The following is a 16,213-nucleotide window of genomic DNA, read 5'->3' on the forward strand; positions in this document are numbered from 1 at the left end:
CAGGAAGTGTGGTGATTAAGGGCGCTGGACTCCCACATGGTCAACTGCAGTTCAAGTCCTGGACCTGGTGTCTTGTTTTCTCACTTTTCCCCCTTTCTCTCTCACTCTGTCCCTCTCTGATCAAGTTAAAACAAATAAATAAACAGTGGCCAGCAGGTGGTGTGGTGGTTAAGGTGCTGGAAAACTCCCACATAGCCAACCACGGTTCAAGTCCCAGACCTGGTGGCTTGCTCTCTCATTTTCCTTCTCTCTCTGTGTATTCTCTCTGATCAAATTGAAATAAATGAGTGAATAAATACAAGTAAATAAATAATTCTTTTTAAAAATTTAAAAATAAATAAACAGTTAAATAAAATAATTCTTAAAAAAAGAAAAAGAAAGAAAGAAATGAAAAGAAAAAAATAAAATGTGAGCATCTACAATGTGCCAGGCACTGTGCCAGGATATAGCAGGAAACAAAACACCATCTCTGACCGCAAGAACTTTTTTAAAAAAAATTTTTTTTTATTTATTCATTTATTTTAATTTGACCAGAGAGAGATACAAAGAGAGAGAGGAAACAAAAAGGGAAAGTGAAAAAGCAAGCCACCAGGTCCAGAACGCAACCATGGTCAGCTATGTGGGAGTATCCAGCACCTTAACCACCATGCCGCCTGCTGGCCCCCCCAATAGCTTTTTTCTATAGTGGGAGGGATAAACAGGAAGTCAAAAACTTGTAGCACATAGTGGAATATGGTGATAGTGTTTACCCATGTAGGAGCTCAGGGAGAACACTAGAAGAGCCTGTATCCTAAAGAACAAACGGGTATTCCACGAGTTAACAGGAGCTGCAGTCATTACTTAAATGGGAAGAACTCCAAAATGTCATCATTCTCAGTATTGGAATGCTTTCAACTACAAAGAATACAAAGAACCGTAACACTTAATAAGACTCAGAGTGGGGCCAGCAAGTGACATGTGGTTAAGGTGCTGAACTCCCACGTGGCCAACTGAGGTTTGAGTCTCAGACATGGCAGCTTGCTTTCTCACTTTCCCTCTCTCTCTCTCTGTATCTCTCTGATTAGTGTACAGGTCCTATAACAAATTTAAAAATAATAATTAATACAATCAAATAATTTTTTAGAAATGAATAAAGACTCAGGGTGGTCTCTCTCCTGGCTTGGTTAATTCCATGTCCCTGTGATATTATCAAGAATAAGGGATCTCCCATCTCTCCTGACTTCTATCCTTATGATCATGGAATGACTGCTAGATCCAGGGGTAACATCCAAAACCGTGTCCAACAGAGACTCTTCTTTTCTCTTTTTATGCACCAAAGAAACCTTTTAAAACCTTTTCTTGAAGTACCCAGCAGGCTTCCCCAATGCTTCATTGTCTCTATTGGCCAGAACTGGTTCACATACCCAATTGAACCATTTGCTAATTGGAGAATGGAGCTATGATTGACTCGAACTAGAATATACCCTTGTTTCCTTTTCCACATATTTGTTCATTACACAGAACTTTTTTTCAAATGGAGCCTTTTTGCTAAACCCCAAAACTATTTCTGTACACTTGTTATATTTTCATCACATATAGATTAATTGCATGTATTTTTTAAAGCATATTTAGGGTTAAAGAAATCGTACAGTTGTGAGTCCAAAGTGCTGGGATAAGTGTATACCAATTTTTATTTATTTATTTATTTATTTGTTTGTTTGTTTATTTATTTATTTATTTATTTATTTTTAGGTTTTTGCTATAGGATGTGTGTGGTTGCTGAAAAGACAGAGACACAGAGAGGGAAAGTGAGAAATCATCCCGTCAGAGAATAGCCATGCCTCAATCCAGTCCCTTTCTCCTCCATTCTCCTCTCAGGATTCTGAGTAAACACATATATGTGCCTGGCATGATTTTCAAGCGGCTGGGTTTGGGACACAAACTGCAGTCTGCCATGTGGGAATCCAGTGCCTTAACCACTATGCCACTTACTGTCTTCTGTATTCAAAAAATTATTTTAAATTATTTATTTATTTTATTTTATTTATTTTATTTACTTAATAATTATTATTATTTGATTTGACCAGAGAGAGGGAAAGTGAGAAGTCAAGTCTCCAGGTCCAGGAATTGAACTGTGGTTGGCCATGTGGGTGTCTAGAACCTCAGCCACCATACCACCTGCTGGCCCCTGTATCAAATTTTAAAATTTGCTTTTAAAGTTGCCTGCATGTCATAATACCCACCATATCCATTTGTTACAGCTTTCCAATTATTGCTAGAGTCAGAAAGCTTGTTAATCCTTGAAACAGAAAGACTAAAATCGGATTTATATTTGCTGCAAAAGGAATATCTTTCTCTAGAATTTATTTCCCTGCAAACACACACACGTGCGCGTGCACACTCGCTGCCCTTTTATAGTGACTGCAAAATGAATGGAGCTTTTTGGCCTCTGCTCTTGTGGGGTCCACACAGGGAACAATTCATGGTGGTTATCCTCCCACTTGATACGAATTCACATTCATAAAGCTCTCTCTGTTGGAATCACTCTTTACACGCTGAATACCATAGAAGATACATTTTTAAAAATATATACATATATATATAAAGTAAGAAACTGTTGGCTATGGTAATTCTTTGGTCTAAGCTAGTTAATTGTTTTTAAGAATTATTTTATTTAGATTTATTTATTTATTTATTTATTTTGATTTGACCAGAGAGGGACAGAGAGAGAGAGACAGAGAAAGAAAGTGAGAGAGCAAGCTGCCAGGTCCTGGACTTGAACCGCAGTTGGCCACGTGGAAGTCCAGCGTCCTTAACCACCACTCCACCTGCCGACCCCATCTAGTTAATTATTTTTACTATAAATCAGAAATATCTTTGATAATGCAGTGGTTCAGAGTAAACATTTTGCTTATACTTAACTGCAATTTCAGAACCTTTTTCCTCTTGTTTAGAATGAGTTGGCTGGGCTCAGTTTAGGTGATCCCAACTTTGTTGGCATCATAATCAGGAGCCAGGCACACATATGTCTTCTCTCCATTAGGCTTGATTAGGGTGTGGACGTTTGCCACGTCTCCATCCAAACTTCTTTACAGACTGTTTGGCCAGGTGCTTGTTGGCCTGACAGCCACAATGAACACAGGGGTGTTGTCTTCTGTCTTCACGGCAGACTCGGTGGTCAGGGGGATCTTGATGGTGGCATAGTGGCCAAGCTGGTTTCTCCTTGGGGGCTCATCTGCTCTGCTGAGGATATTTGGGCTGCCTGTGGAGCCTCATTGTCTGGGAAGGTGGGTGACATGTGGATCTTAAGGGTTTTTGTGTGTCTGTGGATGCCTTTCAGCACTGCTTTCACAGCCTTCAAAGCCTTTGCTTTGGCTTCTGCTTTGGGAGTGGCAGGAGCTTCCTTCTTCACTTTCATCCCCAGATTGGTAGAAAAGAAGCAGGAATTTTTCCATCATTCTCACTCTACTCTATCAGTTTGCTAGGTAGTCAGCATCTGCTTAGTTAAACAGCTGGTGTGCATACTCATCTCAGACATTTCCATGCTCCGGTTAATGTGCTATTATTTTCAAAGTCTTTTATTTTAGTTCAGTGCCTTGAAAAATTTAACATGAATATGAATTACTTGGGGATCTTGCCAAATGCAGATTCTGATTGGGAGTTGGGCCCAAGATTCTGCATTTGCAGCAAGCACCCAAGTGATGCGATCACACTTTGAGCAGCAGTTGTAGTTGTTATTCTGTACAGCTCCGTGAAGTCGGGCCAGAACACTGAAACTTGAACTCTCTTATGTGTATCAAAGATAGGGCTCTCTGGGCTGACCAAATAGCCTAGTGCCTAAAGGAACCAGATATCACATGACTCCCAGTGATTCAAATCCTGGTCCTGGGAGCTTGTAAAACATGCGGGAGGCACCTGAGTGTGTGTGCCTGAAATCCTGACAGGATGAAGAAATGGAGGAGAAAGGATTGCAGTATAACCATATCCCACTGAGGGTTACTTTCTCTTCACCCTCTGTCTGTCTCACTGGTGAGCACAGGCATTTTCTGTCAATTTTTTGAAAAGGGGGTGGGGCTCTGCTTTAGAAGCCTTGAATTTTCAGATACCAGTCAATTACACTAGAATTTTTTTTTGATATTTCTTCTTTAACCCACTCTTTTTTTTTTTTTCCTTCAAAATTTGTCATAAGTCATGTAAGCTCACTGGAGAGACAAAGAGAGAGAGAGAGAGAGAGAGAGAGAGAGAGAATGGGAAAGCACCCCCCATGGGGAATGATCATGCCTTAGTCCTTTCTCCATTTCCCTTTCAGGATCTCGGGCAGGCACGCACACATGCCTGGTGTTTCTCAAGCAGCCAGGGCAAGACTTGAACTGCAATGGGCCATGTGCAATTTGGCCCCTTTAACCACTAGAGTATCGAATTTACTTAAATTTGTATATTGTTTGTAGTATTTAATGCAAGTTTTCAGTATTATTTATTGGCTACTTTAAAAAAAAAGGCAAAAAAAGCCACCTCAATTAAATAATGTTTATGTCACTTTTGAGAAGATAACCTCAACTTCCAGAAGCTTTACCTATTTTTTTTTCCCTAATAAGCTACTGTAAATTGATGTTAATTTGTAGTGGTAATGTTGAAAATTGGAAAAGAGGGACATGATATCTTGAAGTTATTATTCGAGACTCTGAGGGGTTGCAATAGAAACAAGAATAAACCTGCAAGGGAGGAGAGTAGAAATGACCTCAGTGTTTACCAATGCTCCCTGGATTATGGTCCATCCACGCCATGAACAGCGTCAGGGCAGCCAGCTTAGTAAAGGCCAGGTCCTTAATGACACTGAGTGAACGACTTGAAGTCACCAGATCAACCAGCATAGTGCCTGCTGTGTACAAGGAGTATCATTTTCTCAATGTTGCCCTATGGTTCTTGCCACAAGTTATGCATAGCCATAACCAAGATGTCACTGCTGATTTTTTTAGAGAATGAAGACATAGATTCACACAGAAAACTAAATAAGGTATGTAAGATTCTAATAATACACATGTAACATTTTTAAAAGATTTTAAATGTATTTTGGGGCCAGACAGTAGTGTAGTGTTAACATAACTGGACCCACAATGGAAGGGTTCTGGGTACCCAGAACTCCTCCCCCGTGATCCAGGCAGGCTGAGACTGGGGGTGGGTCACACTACAAAAGACCCTGTTGGGGTGCTGGTCTCCTTCCTGCCAGGGGAGAAATAAAGTAACTTTAAATATATTTTGTTGTTGCAAAGTAGAATAAACAAATTTGGGAGAATTCTAATGTTCAACAAAGATACTATAAATGGTAGTATAACTTGTCTTTAGTGATAGATTGACCTATCTTTAAAGAGTCTTCATATAATATACAGGCGTATCTCAAAGGTGTTGTGGGTCCCATTATACACCACCACAATAAAGTAAATATCGCAACAACACAAGTCACACAAGTTTTTGGTTTCCCAGTTCATATAAAGGTTACACACACACTTTACTGTAGTCTGTTAGTATTATATCTTGAAAATAATGTAGATACCTTAATTTAAAAACTTTCCCTCTCACTCTCTCTTTTTGTCTCTCTCTGGTAAATGCACATACCCTATAGTAAACAGCAACAACAACAACAACAAAAACCTTTATTGCTGAAAGGTACTAACAAGGGCCATCCTCAGCGTTGTGGTCAGTGGTATGCCGAACTGCAGTGCTGAGGGCCACATGACTCACAGTGGGTTCAGATCTTTGGCCTGGTTCACCTGAGACATGCTAGGCAACACTTGTGCATAACCACGAGCCTAATGAACTGGAATGCTGGGAAAGGGGAATTATAGTATATAAAGACTCTGTCAAGGGTCCTTCTTGCACTGTCATTAAAATAATGAACTTTTGGGACCAGCAGATGGCGAAATGGTTACATTGCTGGACTCCTGCATAGTCCACTGGTGTTCGAATCTCAGACCCAGAGGCTTCAAACTCAAGTTGGGTGTGTGTGCATATGTTCCCAAAAGTCTCAAGAGGAGAATGGAGGAGAAGGGATTGCAACATAGCCATTACCCCCAGGGGGTGATTTCTCACTTTCTTTCTGTCTCTATGGCGAGCACATGCACCCTATGGGAATAATCTCTCTCTCTTAAAAAAAAAAAAAAAAAAAAAAAGAACTTTTAAAGAAAATGTTAATGATCATCTGTGCTTTCAGCAAATTTTGATCATTTTGCTGGTGGAATGTTTTCCCTTGATGTTGATGGTTGCTGACAGATCAGAGTGGTGGTTGCCGAAGGTTGGGGCAGCCACGACAGTTGCTAAAATAAGACAATGAAGTTTGCTGCATTAATTGATTAACTCTTCCTTTCATGAAAGATTTCTCTATAGCATGTGATGCTGTTTGATAGCATTTTGCTATCAGTAGATAGCAGTAGAATGTTTCACAATTAGACCTATCGAACCTTGCCACTACTTTATCAACCAAGTTTATGTAATATTCTGAGTCCTTTGTCATTTCAGCAGTGTTTACGGCATCATCTCCAGGACTAGATTCCATCTAAGGAAACCACTTTTTTGGCCCAGCTTGTGTGGCATAATTGGGAGGGCACTGCACAGAGGCCCAGGGCACGTGGGAGGTCCTGGTTTGGTGCCCGGCCTGACATAAAAGAGTCTGGACATGATGGATCCTATCTGTGGTCTTAGCTACTTGGGAGGGTGGGACAGGAGGATCACAACAGGGTAAAATCCTGGCAGAAATGCCTCTCTCTCTCTCTCTCTCCCCTCTTCCTTACTGTGTTCTTTCTCTGTTATTTAAAAAGAAAAAAAAAAAAAAAAAAAGGAAAGAAGAAATAGAATCTACTTTTCTTCGCTTATTCATAAGAAGCAAAATTCTTCACCCATTAAAGTTTTATCATGAGATTGCAGCAATTCAGTCACATATTCAGGCTCCACTTTTAATTCTAGTTCTCTTCCACCACATCTGCAGTTGCTTACTCCACTGAAGTCTTGAACCCCTTAAAGTCGTCCATGAAGGTTGGAATCCACTTCTTCCAAACTCCTGTTAATATTGGTATTTTAACCTTCTCCCATGAATCATGAATATTTCTAATGGCGCCTAGTATGGTGAATCCTTTCCAGAAAGATTTCAGTTTACTCTGTCCAGATTTATTAGAAGAATCACTATGTTAGCCATATCCTATGAAATGTATCTTTTTTTATTCTCTCTCTCTCTTTTTTTTTTTTTTTTTGCTGCTATAGGGTGTGTACACTCACTGGAGAAAGACAGAGAGAGAGAGAGAAAGTGACAGCTTACCCTTGGGTGGGGTTGGGCGACCACTTCATAGTCCCTTTTCCACCATTTTCCTCTCAAGATTTTGGGCACACCTGCCCACACACCTGGCATGTCTTTTTCAAGCCATCAGGTCCAAGACTCACACCGCACAGTCAGTCATGTTGATCCAGCCACCTTAACCACCACACCACCTACTGGCCTTAAATGTTATTTCTTAAGTAGTAAAACCTGAGGGCCAGCCGGTGATGGATGATTAAGGCAGGTAGATACCATATATCTGACTGCACGATTTAAGTCCCAGACCTGGCGGCTTAAGGGAAACTCCAGGCACATGTGCATGTATGCCTAACATCCTGAAAGAAGGAAGAAATGGAAAAGAAGGAATTGTGGCATCACCATTCTCCATAGTGAGGGTACTTTTCCACTTTCTTCTCTCTCTCTCTCTCTCTCTCTGTGTGTGTGTGTGTGTGTGTGTGTGTGTGTGTGTGTGTGTCTGGTGAGTGCATGCGCCCCCTGGCAAAAATTTTCAAAAATAATAAGACTTGAAAGTCAAAAGGACTCCTTGATTCATGGGCTGCAAAATGGTTATTATGTTCACGGGTATGAAAACAGCATTGATGTTTTTGTGCATCTCCATCGGAGCTCTTGAATGACCAAGTGCATTGTCAATAAGCAGTCATACTTTGAAAAGAATCTTTTTTTCTGAGTGGGCCTCAAAATAGTCCATAAGCCACAATGTGAACAAATGTGCTGTCATCTAGGCTTTGTCAGTCCATTTATAGAGCACAGGCAAAGAAGATTTAGCATAATTCTTAAAGGCCATAGACTATTGGATTGGTAAATGAGTAACGGCTTCAACCTAAAGTCACCAGCTGCATTAGTTCTGGACAAGAGAGTCAACCTGTCCTCTGAAGCTTTGGAGCCAGAATTGACTTTTTTCTACCTACCAAGATCCGAGCTAGCACTGTCTCTTTCCAATAGAAGGCTGTTTGTCCACATTGAAAATCTGCTGTTTCGTGGAGCCACATTCGCAATGACCTTAGCTGTTGAATAGATCTGGATACTTTGCTGCAACTCTGCATCTGCACTTGCTGCTTCATCTTGCACTTTTATGTCATGGAGACATCTTTGCTTAAACCTCGTGATCCAAACAACCTCTGCTTACTTCAGATTTTCCTTTTGTAGTTTTCTCAGCTCTCAGCCTTCATAAATAGAACAGTTAGGGCCTTGCTCTGGCCTAGGCTTTGACTTAAGGAAATGTGGTGCCTGCTTTGCTCTTCTATCCAAACCACTGAAACTTTCTCCATACCAGCAATAAGGCTATTTCACTTCCTTGTCATTCATGTATTTGCTAGAGTGGTGCTTTTACTTCCTTTCAGAAACTTTCCTTTGCATTACAGCTTGACTAACTAGTGCAGGAGGCATAGCTTTCAACCTGTCTTGGATTTCAATATGTCTTCCTCACAAAGCTTAATCATTTCTAGCTTTCAATTTAAAGTGAGAGGCATGCTACTCTTCCTTTCATTGGAACACTTAGAACCCATCGTAGAGTTATTAATTTCAATATTCTTGTGTCTCAGGAAATAGAGAGGCTTGAGAAGAGGAAGAGAAATTGGGGAATAGCTTGGAATGGAGTGGTTAGAATACATATTAACAATATAGATTAAGTTTGTCATCTTTTTTTTTTTTGAGATTTTTGCTGTAGGGCACATGCATGTCCAGTGAGACAGAGAGATAGAGAAGGCGAGAAATCATCCCCCAGGGAGGATAGCCATGCCAACAGTCCCTTCTCCTCCATTCTCCTCTTGGAATTTTTGGCATACATGCCCATTCACCCAGCATGAGTTTCAAGCCACCAGATCCAGGACTCAAACCATGGTTGACTAGATGGGAGTCCAGCAACATAACCATTATGCCATCTGCTGTTCCCAAGTTTATCATTCTTTTTTTTTTTAGAGAGATTTTTTGCTATAGGTGTGTGCACTTACTGGAGAGACAGAAAGTGAGATCACCCCCCAGGGGGAATGACCACACCACAATCTCTTCTGCTCCATTCTCCTCTTGGGATTTTGTGCACACACACGTATGCGCCCAGCGAGAGTTTTAAGCCACCAGGTCCGGTACTCAAACCATGGTCAACTATGTGGAAGTGCAGCGACATAACCATTATGCCATCTTCTGGTCCCAAGTTCATCATCTTTTATGAGTGCAGTTCATGATGCCCCAAAACAGTTATAGTAGTAAAATCAAAAATCACTGATCACAGATCACCGTAACAGATACAATAGTAATGAAAAGTATGAAATGTTCTAAGAATTACCAAAATGTGACAGAGACATGAAGTGAACACATGCTGTTTGAAAAAGGGCACAATAGACATGCTCAAGTCAGAGTTGCCACAAACCTTCAATTTGTGAAAAACACAGTATCTGCCAAGCACAATAAAACAGGGTATGATTGTAATCAGAATTTGAACCGCTGGAGGTAGCTGAAAGGATAGAAGGGCATGAGGTGTGTAGAAAAGATGATGTGAAAGTTCTATTAAAGTATGCTAGAGAAAACTTCCAGGGGTGCATTCTTTTAAGCTTATTTATTTTATTCTTGATAGTGCATGCATGCACATGAGAAGGAGGGAGAGAGAGAGCGAACCCTCAACAGGGTCTGGTCATGCATGATCCCGTTTCCCCAGCTTTCTAGCTTGTCCTAATCTTAAGCATTCGTGCACTTGCTGGAGTGTTTTCAAGCAGACCCAAGTATTCAAACTGTCAGCTGTGTGGCTCCCAGGACAGCAGTTCAGTTTTCTACTGACTGTGCCACCCGGGATGTATTTTAAGATGCAAGCATTTACTTTTTATGCAGAATATCAAATAGCAATACTGAGATTGTTCTAGTCACTTATAAAGGTAAATATTCTTTTGTGAAACCTGGCTCAGCTTCGATAGGGGTGTGAAGATTGTCTGCCCATATACCATATGTTTGGGGCACATGTGAAATCTATTTCTTACTGTATGTGGTGGTGAAAAAAAGTTTCAGAGCCAGACAACAGCACTGCTACAACTGGATTCACATGGGAAGGTCCAGGGTTTGAGTCCTAGGGCCTCCCCATGCACACATGCACATGCATGACCATAACCCAGGCTGGCTGAAACTGAGGATGGACCATGACATGAAGACCCAGCTTGGGGGTACTTCTTGCTTTCTTAAGAAATAAATAACTTTTAAATAATGTTTGGAAGCTTTTGTTTCATAACACTATACATTGGTGACTTGTCCCAGCCGCTGTGGCATGCTTGGTTAAGCACACCAAACTGAAGAGTCGTAAGCCACATGCTGACCATAGTTGAAGTGCCCACTCCAGTTAGCCTGAAAGCACACTGGGCGCAGGATCCTGGAAGGCTCAAGATGGAGAAAGGGGATCACAGTGTGAATGAGCCCTGTGGGGGGTGCTGTTCTCTCTCACATGCACATGCACTCTATCACAGATTAAGAAGAAAATAAATAAATAAATAAATAAATAAAAATAAAATGTGATTCGACTCTGGTATACAGAACATCCAGTTAAGATGGTGAACTGAGGGGCCAGCAAGTAGCATGGTGATTAAGGGCGCTGGACTCCCTCATGGCTGACCATGGTTCGAGTAATGGACCTGGTAGCTTGCTTTCTCATTTTCCCTCTCTCTCTCTCTCGCTCTCTCTGGTCATATGAAAAACAAGTAAGTAAATAAAGTTAAATTAAAATTATTCTTAAAAAAATGGTGGACTGGGAACCAGCAGTTAGCGTAATGGCTATGTCGCTGGACTCCCACGTAGTCGACCGCGGTTCGTGTCCCGGACCCGGTGGCTTAAAAAACTCACGCCGGGCGCGTGTGCGTGCGTGCCCAAGATCCCGAGAGGAGAATGGAGGAGAAGGGATTGCGGCGTGACCATCCCCCCTGGGGGGTGATTTCTCGCTTTCTGTCTCTATGTCTCTCTCTGTCTGTCTGACGAGCGCACACGCCCTACAGTGAAAATCTCTCAAAAAAAAAAAAAATGGTGGACTGAGCCAATATAGGAAGTTCCTTTGTTCCTCATATGTAGAAACCACAGAGAAAATAACCAGCAAAGGGCAGTGTGGTATTTTAGAACATATACCGGCCTTGAAAGCAAAAAAAGGAACTAAGTGCCAGAAACAAAAGCGAAACTCCATGGCAGTGAAGGGTGAGATAGGCAGTGCATGCCCCTCAGGGGAAACTGGGCCAATGTGACTTAGAGGCCTTCATGTCCCCAGGGCATAATGGTCGAGGTGCAGGTAGTTCCAGGCTAGAGATAAACTAAGCTCACTCATTAAACCTAGAACAAACTATCTTTTCCATGATCAGATACTAGGAGGAAAAAACAACACTTCAACAACAACAACAACAAACTGCACCTTCTAGACAAGGAAGGAAACTGTAGGCCCCATAATTTAGTACAAAAACACCAAGCCTAAAAACATCTATCAATAAATTGGTTGCTTAAGACCCTCCATTGATCTCTCCCTAGAAGAAGCCATCTCTAAACTACGTCATGAAACATCTCAGCCAGACTCATTTGGAACCTAACTGCTGCTGCCAGAGTGACCACACACACACACACACACACACACACACACACACACACACAGACACACAGGAACCAAGTGCCCAGAGAGGCTGATAACAGGTGACAGCGAAGGATGGAAGAGGATGAGAGTTAGACCCAAGAAACTAGAAATAAAACCTGTCTGGGACCAGCAGGTGGCACAGAGGTTAAGGAGCTATATCCCACATGGCCAACTGCACGGTTTGAGTTCCAGCCCAGCAGCTGGCGGGGGGGGGAACAAAACAAAACAAAAAACACCTGGTATGTGAGCCTGTGTGACTAAAATCCTGAGAGAAGGAAATGTGGCATGATCACCCCCAGGGGGATGATTTCTCACTTTCCTTCTCCCTCTCTGTCTCTGGTGAGTGCACACACCCTATAGCAAACTAAAACAAACAAAAAACCAACAACAACAACCTGAAAGAAACTTTTAAATTAACATGGAAAAGGACAAAGAATTTATTAAACAAGAATAACTTAATAATAATTAAGAATAGCAGGTAGATTTGAAAACAAAACAAATAGAATTTTTAGTAGTAAAATTAATAGCATCTGGTGGGCTAGCCCCATGGCAAAGTGTTAAGGGAGCTGGATCCCACGAGCCTGACTGTATGGCTTTAGTCTGGCACCTACAGTAGCCGGAGAAGCATGCTAGGCCTCCCCATGCCCAAAGTCCCCACAGGAAGGAAATGGAGAAGGGATTGTGGCACGACCTCACCACATTGGGGGATGCTTTCTTCCCCTCTTTCTGTCTCTGTCTCTCTGTGGCAAGCGCATGTGCCCTCTGGCAAATTAAAAAGAAAAATAGTATCTGGAAAAACATATAAATGATGTGAATGATTCTAGAAGAATAAAATTTTGGAATCTAGAATTTTAAGGTTAGCTAAGAAGGTCAGATTATAAAACTAAAGATAAATTTGAGAAAAGATCTTTTGTAAATTTAATACTCAAAAATTCATTCTGCCAAGGAACATACGGTCCCAACCTGTCAATGTATTGCAAAGCATCACCCTTTTAGTCTTAAGACCAATTGTCCCTGCTTTGTCCCCCTTGCCGTAGAATCGCTGGCAGGGAAAAAAACACAGCTAGTGGTAGCCCCTATTTCCACTTGTCACTCATAAGGCTGAGGGTATCAAACATTGCCTCAACTCCTTATTGACTATTGCCTTATAATAATCGGTTCATATGAAGTTATAAAATGAAGCTACAAAGGCCTTTTCAGTTTTACTCTTTGAAACTCTTTCTTTACTGTTTCTTCACCTCCTCCCCCTCATATAATTTGATATTCTATTCCAATATCATTATTGTCATTTCTTTAGTCGTTAGCAATTGGAAGCCTTTCTTTAGACATTCGCTAACATTTGTACATGCAGATTATTATTTGGTTACTTGGACAGAATGTGGAATTCTTTTTCTAGTAGTGGTACTTTGCTCAACTTTAATTTTCCTTATTCTTCATGTGCCAATAGCACACATTTTTGAGATGACTGACTATAGTTTGGGATATGGTTTGTAGCAAGAGAATAGACATTTTTCTGCAAAAGGTAACTGGTCCCCTGTGGGGCTCGAACTTGTGATGTTGGCCTCATTATCACACTTTTGTAACCATCAGACCTAATAGATATATTATCTATATTTCAGACTATAATCTTGAAATCGAGTTACATTTTAATTACCCAAAGTGTTTTTCAGGTATGTAATTAAAAATCACTTTGGGACATTTCTCACTTTTGTTTGATAGTAAAAGTCACAAAAGTAAAGCAGACAGCCAAAGAACCTAACTCACTTTTCATCTTCCCTGTGTTTTTTATGCCAGTGAAAGTCACAAAAGTGAAGCTTGCAGGCAAAGAGCCCAACTCACTTTACGGAGAGTGCTACGGTACCGTTTTCTTTCACTGAGGCTAGAGCAGGTCTGATGTCAGTCACTTTAGAGACCTTTAGACCTCAGTGCTCATTTACTGCTAAAATGTACCAGCTCTGCTTCTGCATTATGAAGATCATCTGTCAACACTTTGAGATATTCTCCTTTGTTATTAAGCTTGTGATGCTCTACACTGTCAGGTTTTTTGCCAATTATAGTTAAGGTACAATGGTGTATTCACCAGATCAAAGTCTCACACTGGCGGTAGAGGAATGATTTGTAAGTCTTTATTCATCTGAATTGTACAATAGAACACCTGAGGAATGCAAATAATCCCTCTGAGGACCCTGCAGGAAAGGCCGTTAAAATGAGGGGGTAAAACCATTGTTATTCTGAATTGATGTTTTAGCCAAAGTAATTATTTTTTATCTTGTTGTTTCGTAACAGTTCAGGCCTTATTAGCTATGTTGACCGTATTGATGAAACAAATGTACATTTTTATATTATCCTTTTACAATCTATGGGCTTGTTTTATTTCACCTTTATTGAATCTGTATTTGGCATGTGATCTGTTTTTTTAAATTACATGTTTGACTCTAAATTGTATAATAATGAAAGTATATTAATATATTATTAATGATAACATTTTAATATAGAGTTTTGTTTGAATAGTCTATGAAGTAACTTAAAATTTCACAGTGTTACTATAGGTAGACATACCAATTTAAACTTTTCCCCTTTTTTAGCATGCCCTTCATAATGTTGGATTAAAGAATACCTGGTTTGAATCATATTTTAAAGGTCATATACTTTATTCCAAAATAAATAATGGTTGGTCCCACTTTTAGGCTATAAACTAAAGGAAAAATATTATTACAAGTATCAGAAACCTACTAATAACATATTAAATAGGTAGTTTCTCTTATTATACAAACATGTTATTATACAAACATGTACAAACTATTGTGTGAATTTTTTCTCATTTCTTTCTCCTATCCCAAGTCCTGCTCAGTGGACTATATTCATAATTTTCTAATAACTCCTATCCCGTGCCCTTTTTTCCCAGTATTTGATTGTTGATAGATTTGTGATTTAGTTCTTACTTTTCTTTTTCCCTAAAGTGACATTTACATTAATTACTTAAAAGAGTTTCCATCATAGTGTTTTGCCATAATAGCTATTAAAACTTTGGTTTAAATATGAGAGGCTAGTGGAATTATAGAAGACTATGGCATACATGAAAAATTTTCATGTACATTTCAGTGGCATCTGTGGTTAGTCCTGTACCAAACTCATTCAGAATGATAGCAGTGCTTGTTATGGCTATCTGAGGATAAAAACTAACAGCTGCTATTAGTTATTTGTTCACTACTTGTAGGCCTTATTTTCAAGGCTCTTTACAATATAGTAAGTGCTCTTGTAATCCCTGTTCACAGGTCAGGAAATCGAGGCCTGGAAGGGTTCAGTAACATGCCACGGAATAAAGTTAGGACAGCGGTTGAATTGACACTGGTTAATAGATTCACTACATTTATTTCATTTGTATTCTAATTACTCCTTTGCCAAAATACTTCATGCTTTGCAGAAAGAAAAAATAATTGACTCAGTACTATCTTTTCAGGTAAAAACTAGTATCAGTTTCCGAAGAGATTGGGCTTTCCAAATTCTTTGTGAATACGGTGATTTATTTCCTCTGCAGTTCTAGTATTCATAATCCCACAAAAGCCAGGTTCGGAAGAATACTGTGTGCATGATACGGTATTTGTTGAGTTGATATTTCTGAACATATTTGTTTTGGTTAGCAAGTCTCCCTTAAAACTTTAACTACTGTTAAGTTCTCAGTCTAAGCAGGGACTAAAGCAGACATGCAGGTATTATATCTGGGTGGAGCACATTATTTATTTGACAAGGACGCTTCAGAACTGCCTGGCAGTTTCAGATGTGACCCCTTTACAAACACATGCTTGTGGTGTTTTTTCTGAAATGTACTTTGTAGAGTAAGGAAAATAAGAAATTCGAAGATTGAGGCTTTCTTCAAGGGTACAGGTGTTAATGCTGAACAAATCCAGTGTAACTAAGAAAAGTTTTAAAATATTTGTGTAATAGTTCCTATAGATAATGTGCTAAAGTAAAACTAGATTACAGTACAATATTATGGCGTATACCTGAAGCAACCGCGCTGCCTGTTAATGCCTTGACCTTGGAAAGCTATACACAAAAAGATGGCATCATAAAACCGTGCAATTCTTATGAATATGTATGTGCTACTTGATAATAATGAATGTGGTACAGTCATGCATGCACTACAAGATAATGTTGTGCCCTTTTTTGTCTACAGGTTGATAAAAATTAAAGAGTGGGTGGACAAGTATGACCCAGGTGCCTTGGTCATTCCTTTTAGTGGGGCCTTGGAACTCAAGTTGCAAGAATTGAGTGCTGAGGAGAGACAGAAGTATCTGGAAGCGAACATGACACAAAGGTTAATTAGC

General features: G+C 40.1%; 1 protein-coding gene across 2 annotated transcripts in view; it reads left to right on the top strand.

The window, feature by feature from the left end:
* The window catches only part of OLA1 (Obg like ATPase 1), a 199,199-nt gene that overhangs the window by 174,887 nt on the left and 8,099 nt on the right, over positions 1-16,213 (top strand). For both annotated transcript variants that reach the window (XM_006151124.3, XM_027772909.1), the window contains exon 8: positions 16,063-16,203. In XM_006151124.3, the coding sequence (XP_006151186.1) occupies positions 16,063-16,203 (141 nt within the window). The remainder of the gene's footprint in view (positions 1-16,062; positions 16,204-16,213) is intronic.

The sequence above is a fragment of the Tupaia chinensis genome, unplaced genomic scaffold (genome assembly GCF_000334495.1).
Source record: "Tupaia chinensis unplaced genomic scaffold, TupChi_1.0 Scaffold000314_1, whole genome shotgun sequence".
Taxonomy (NCBI): Eukaryota; Metazoa; Chordata; class Mammalia; order Scandentia; family Tupaiidae; genus Tupaia; species Tupaia belangeri.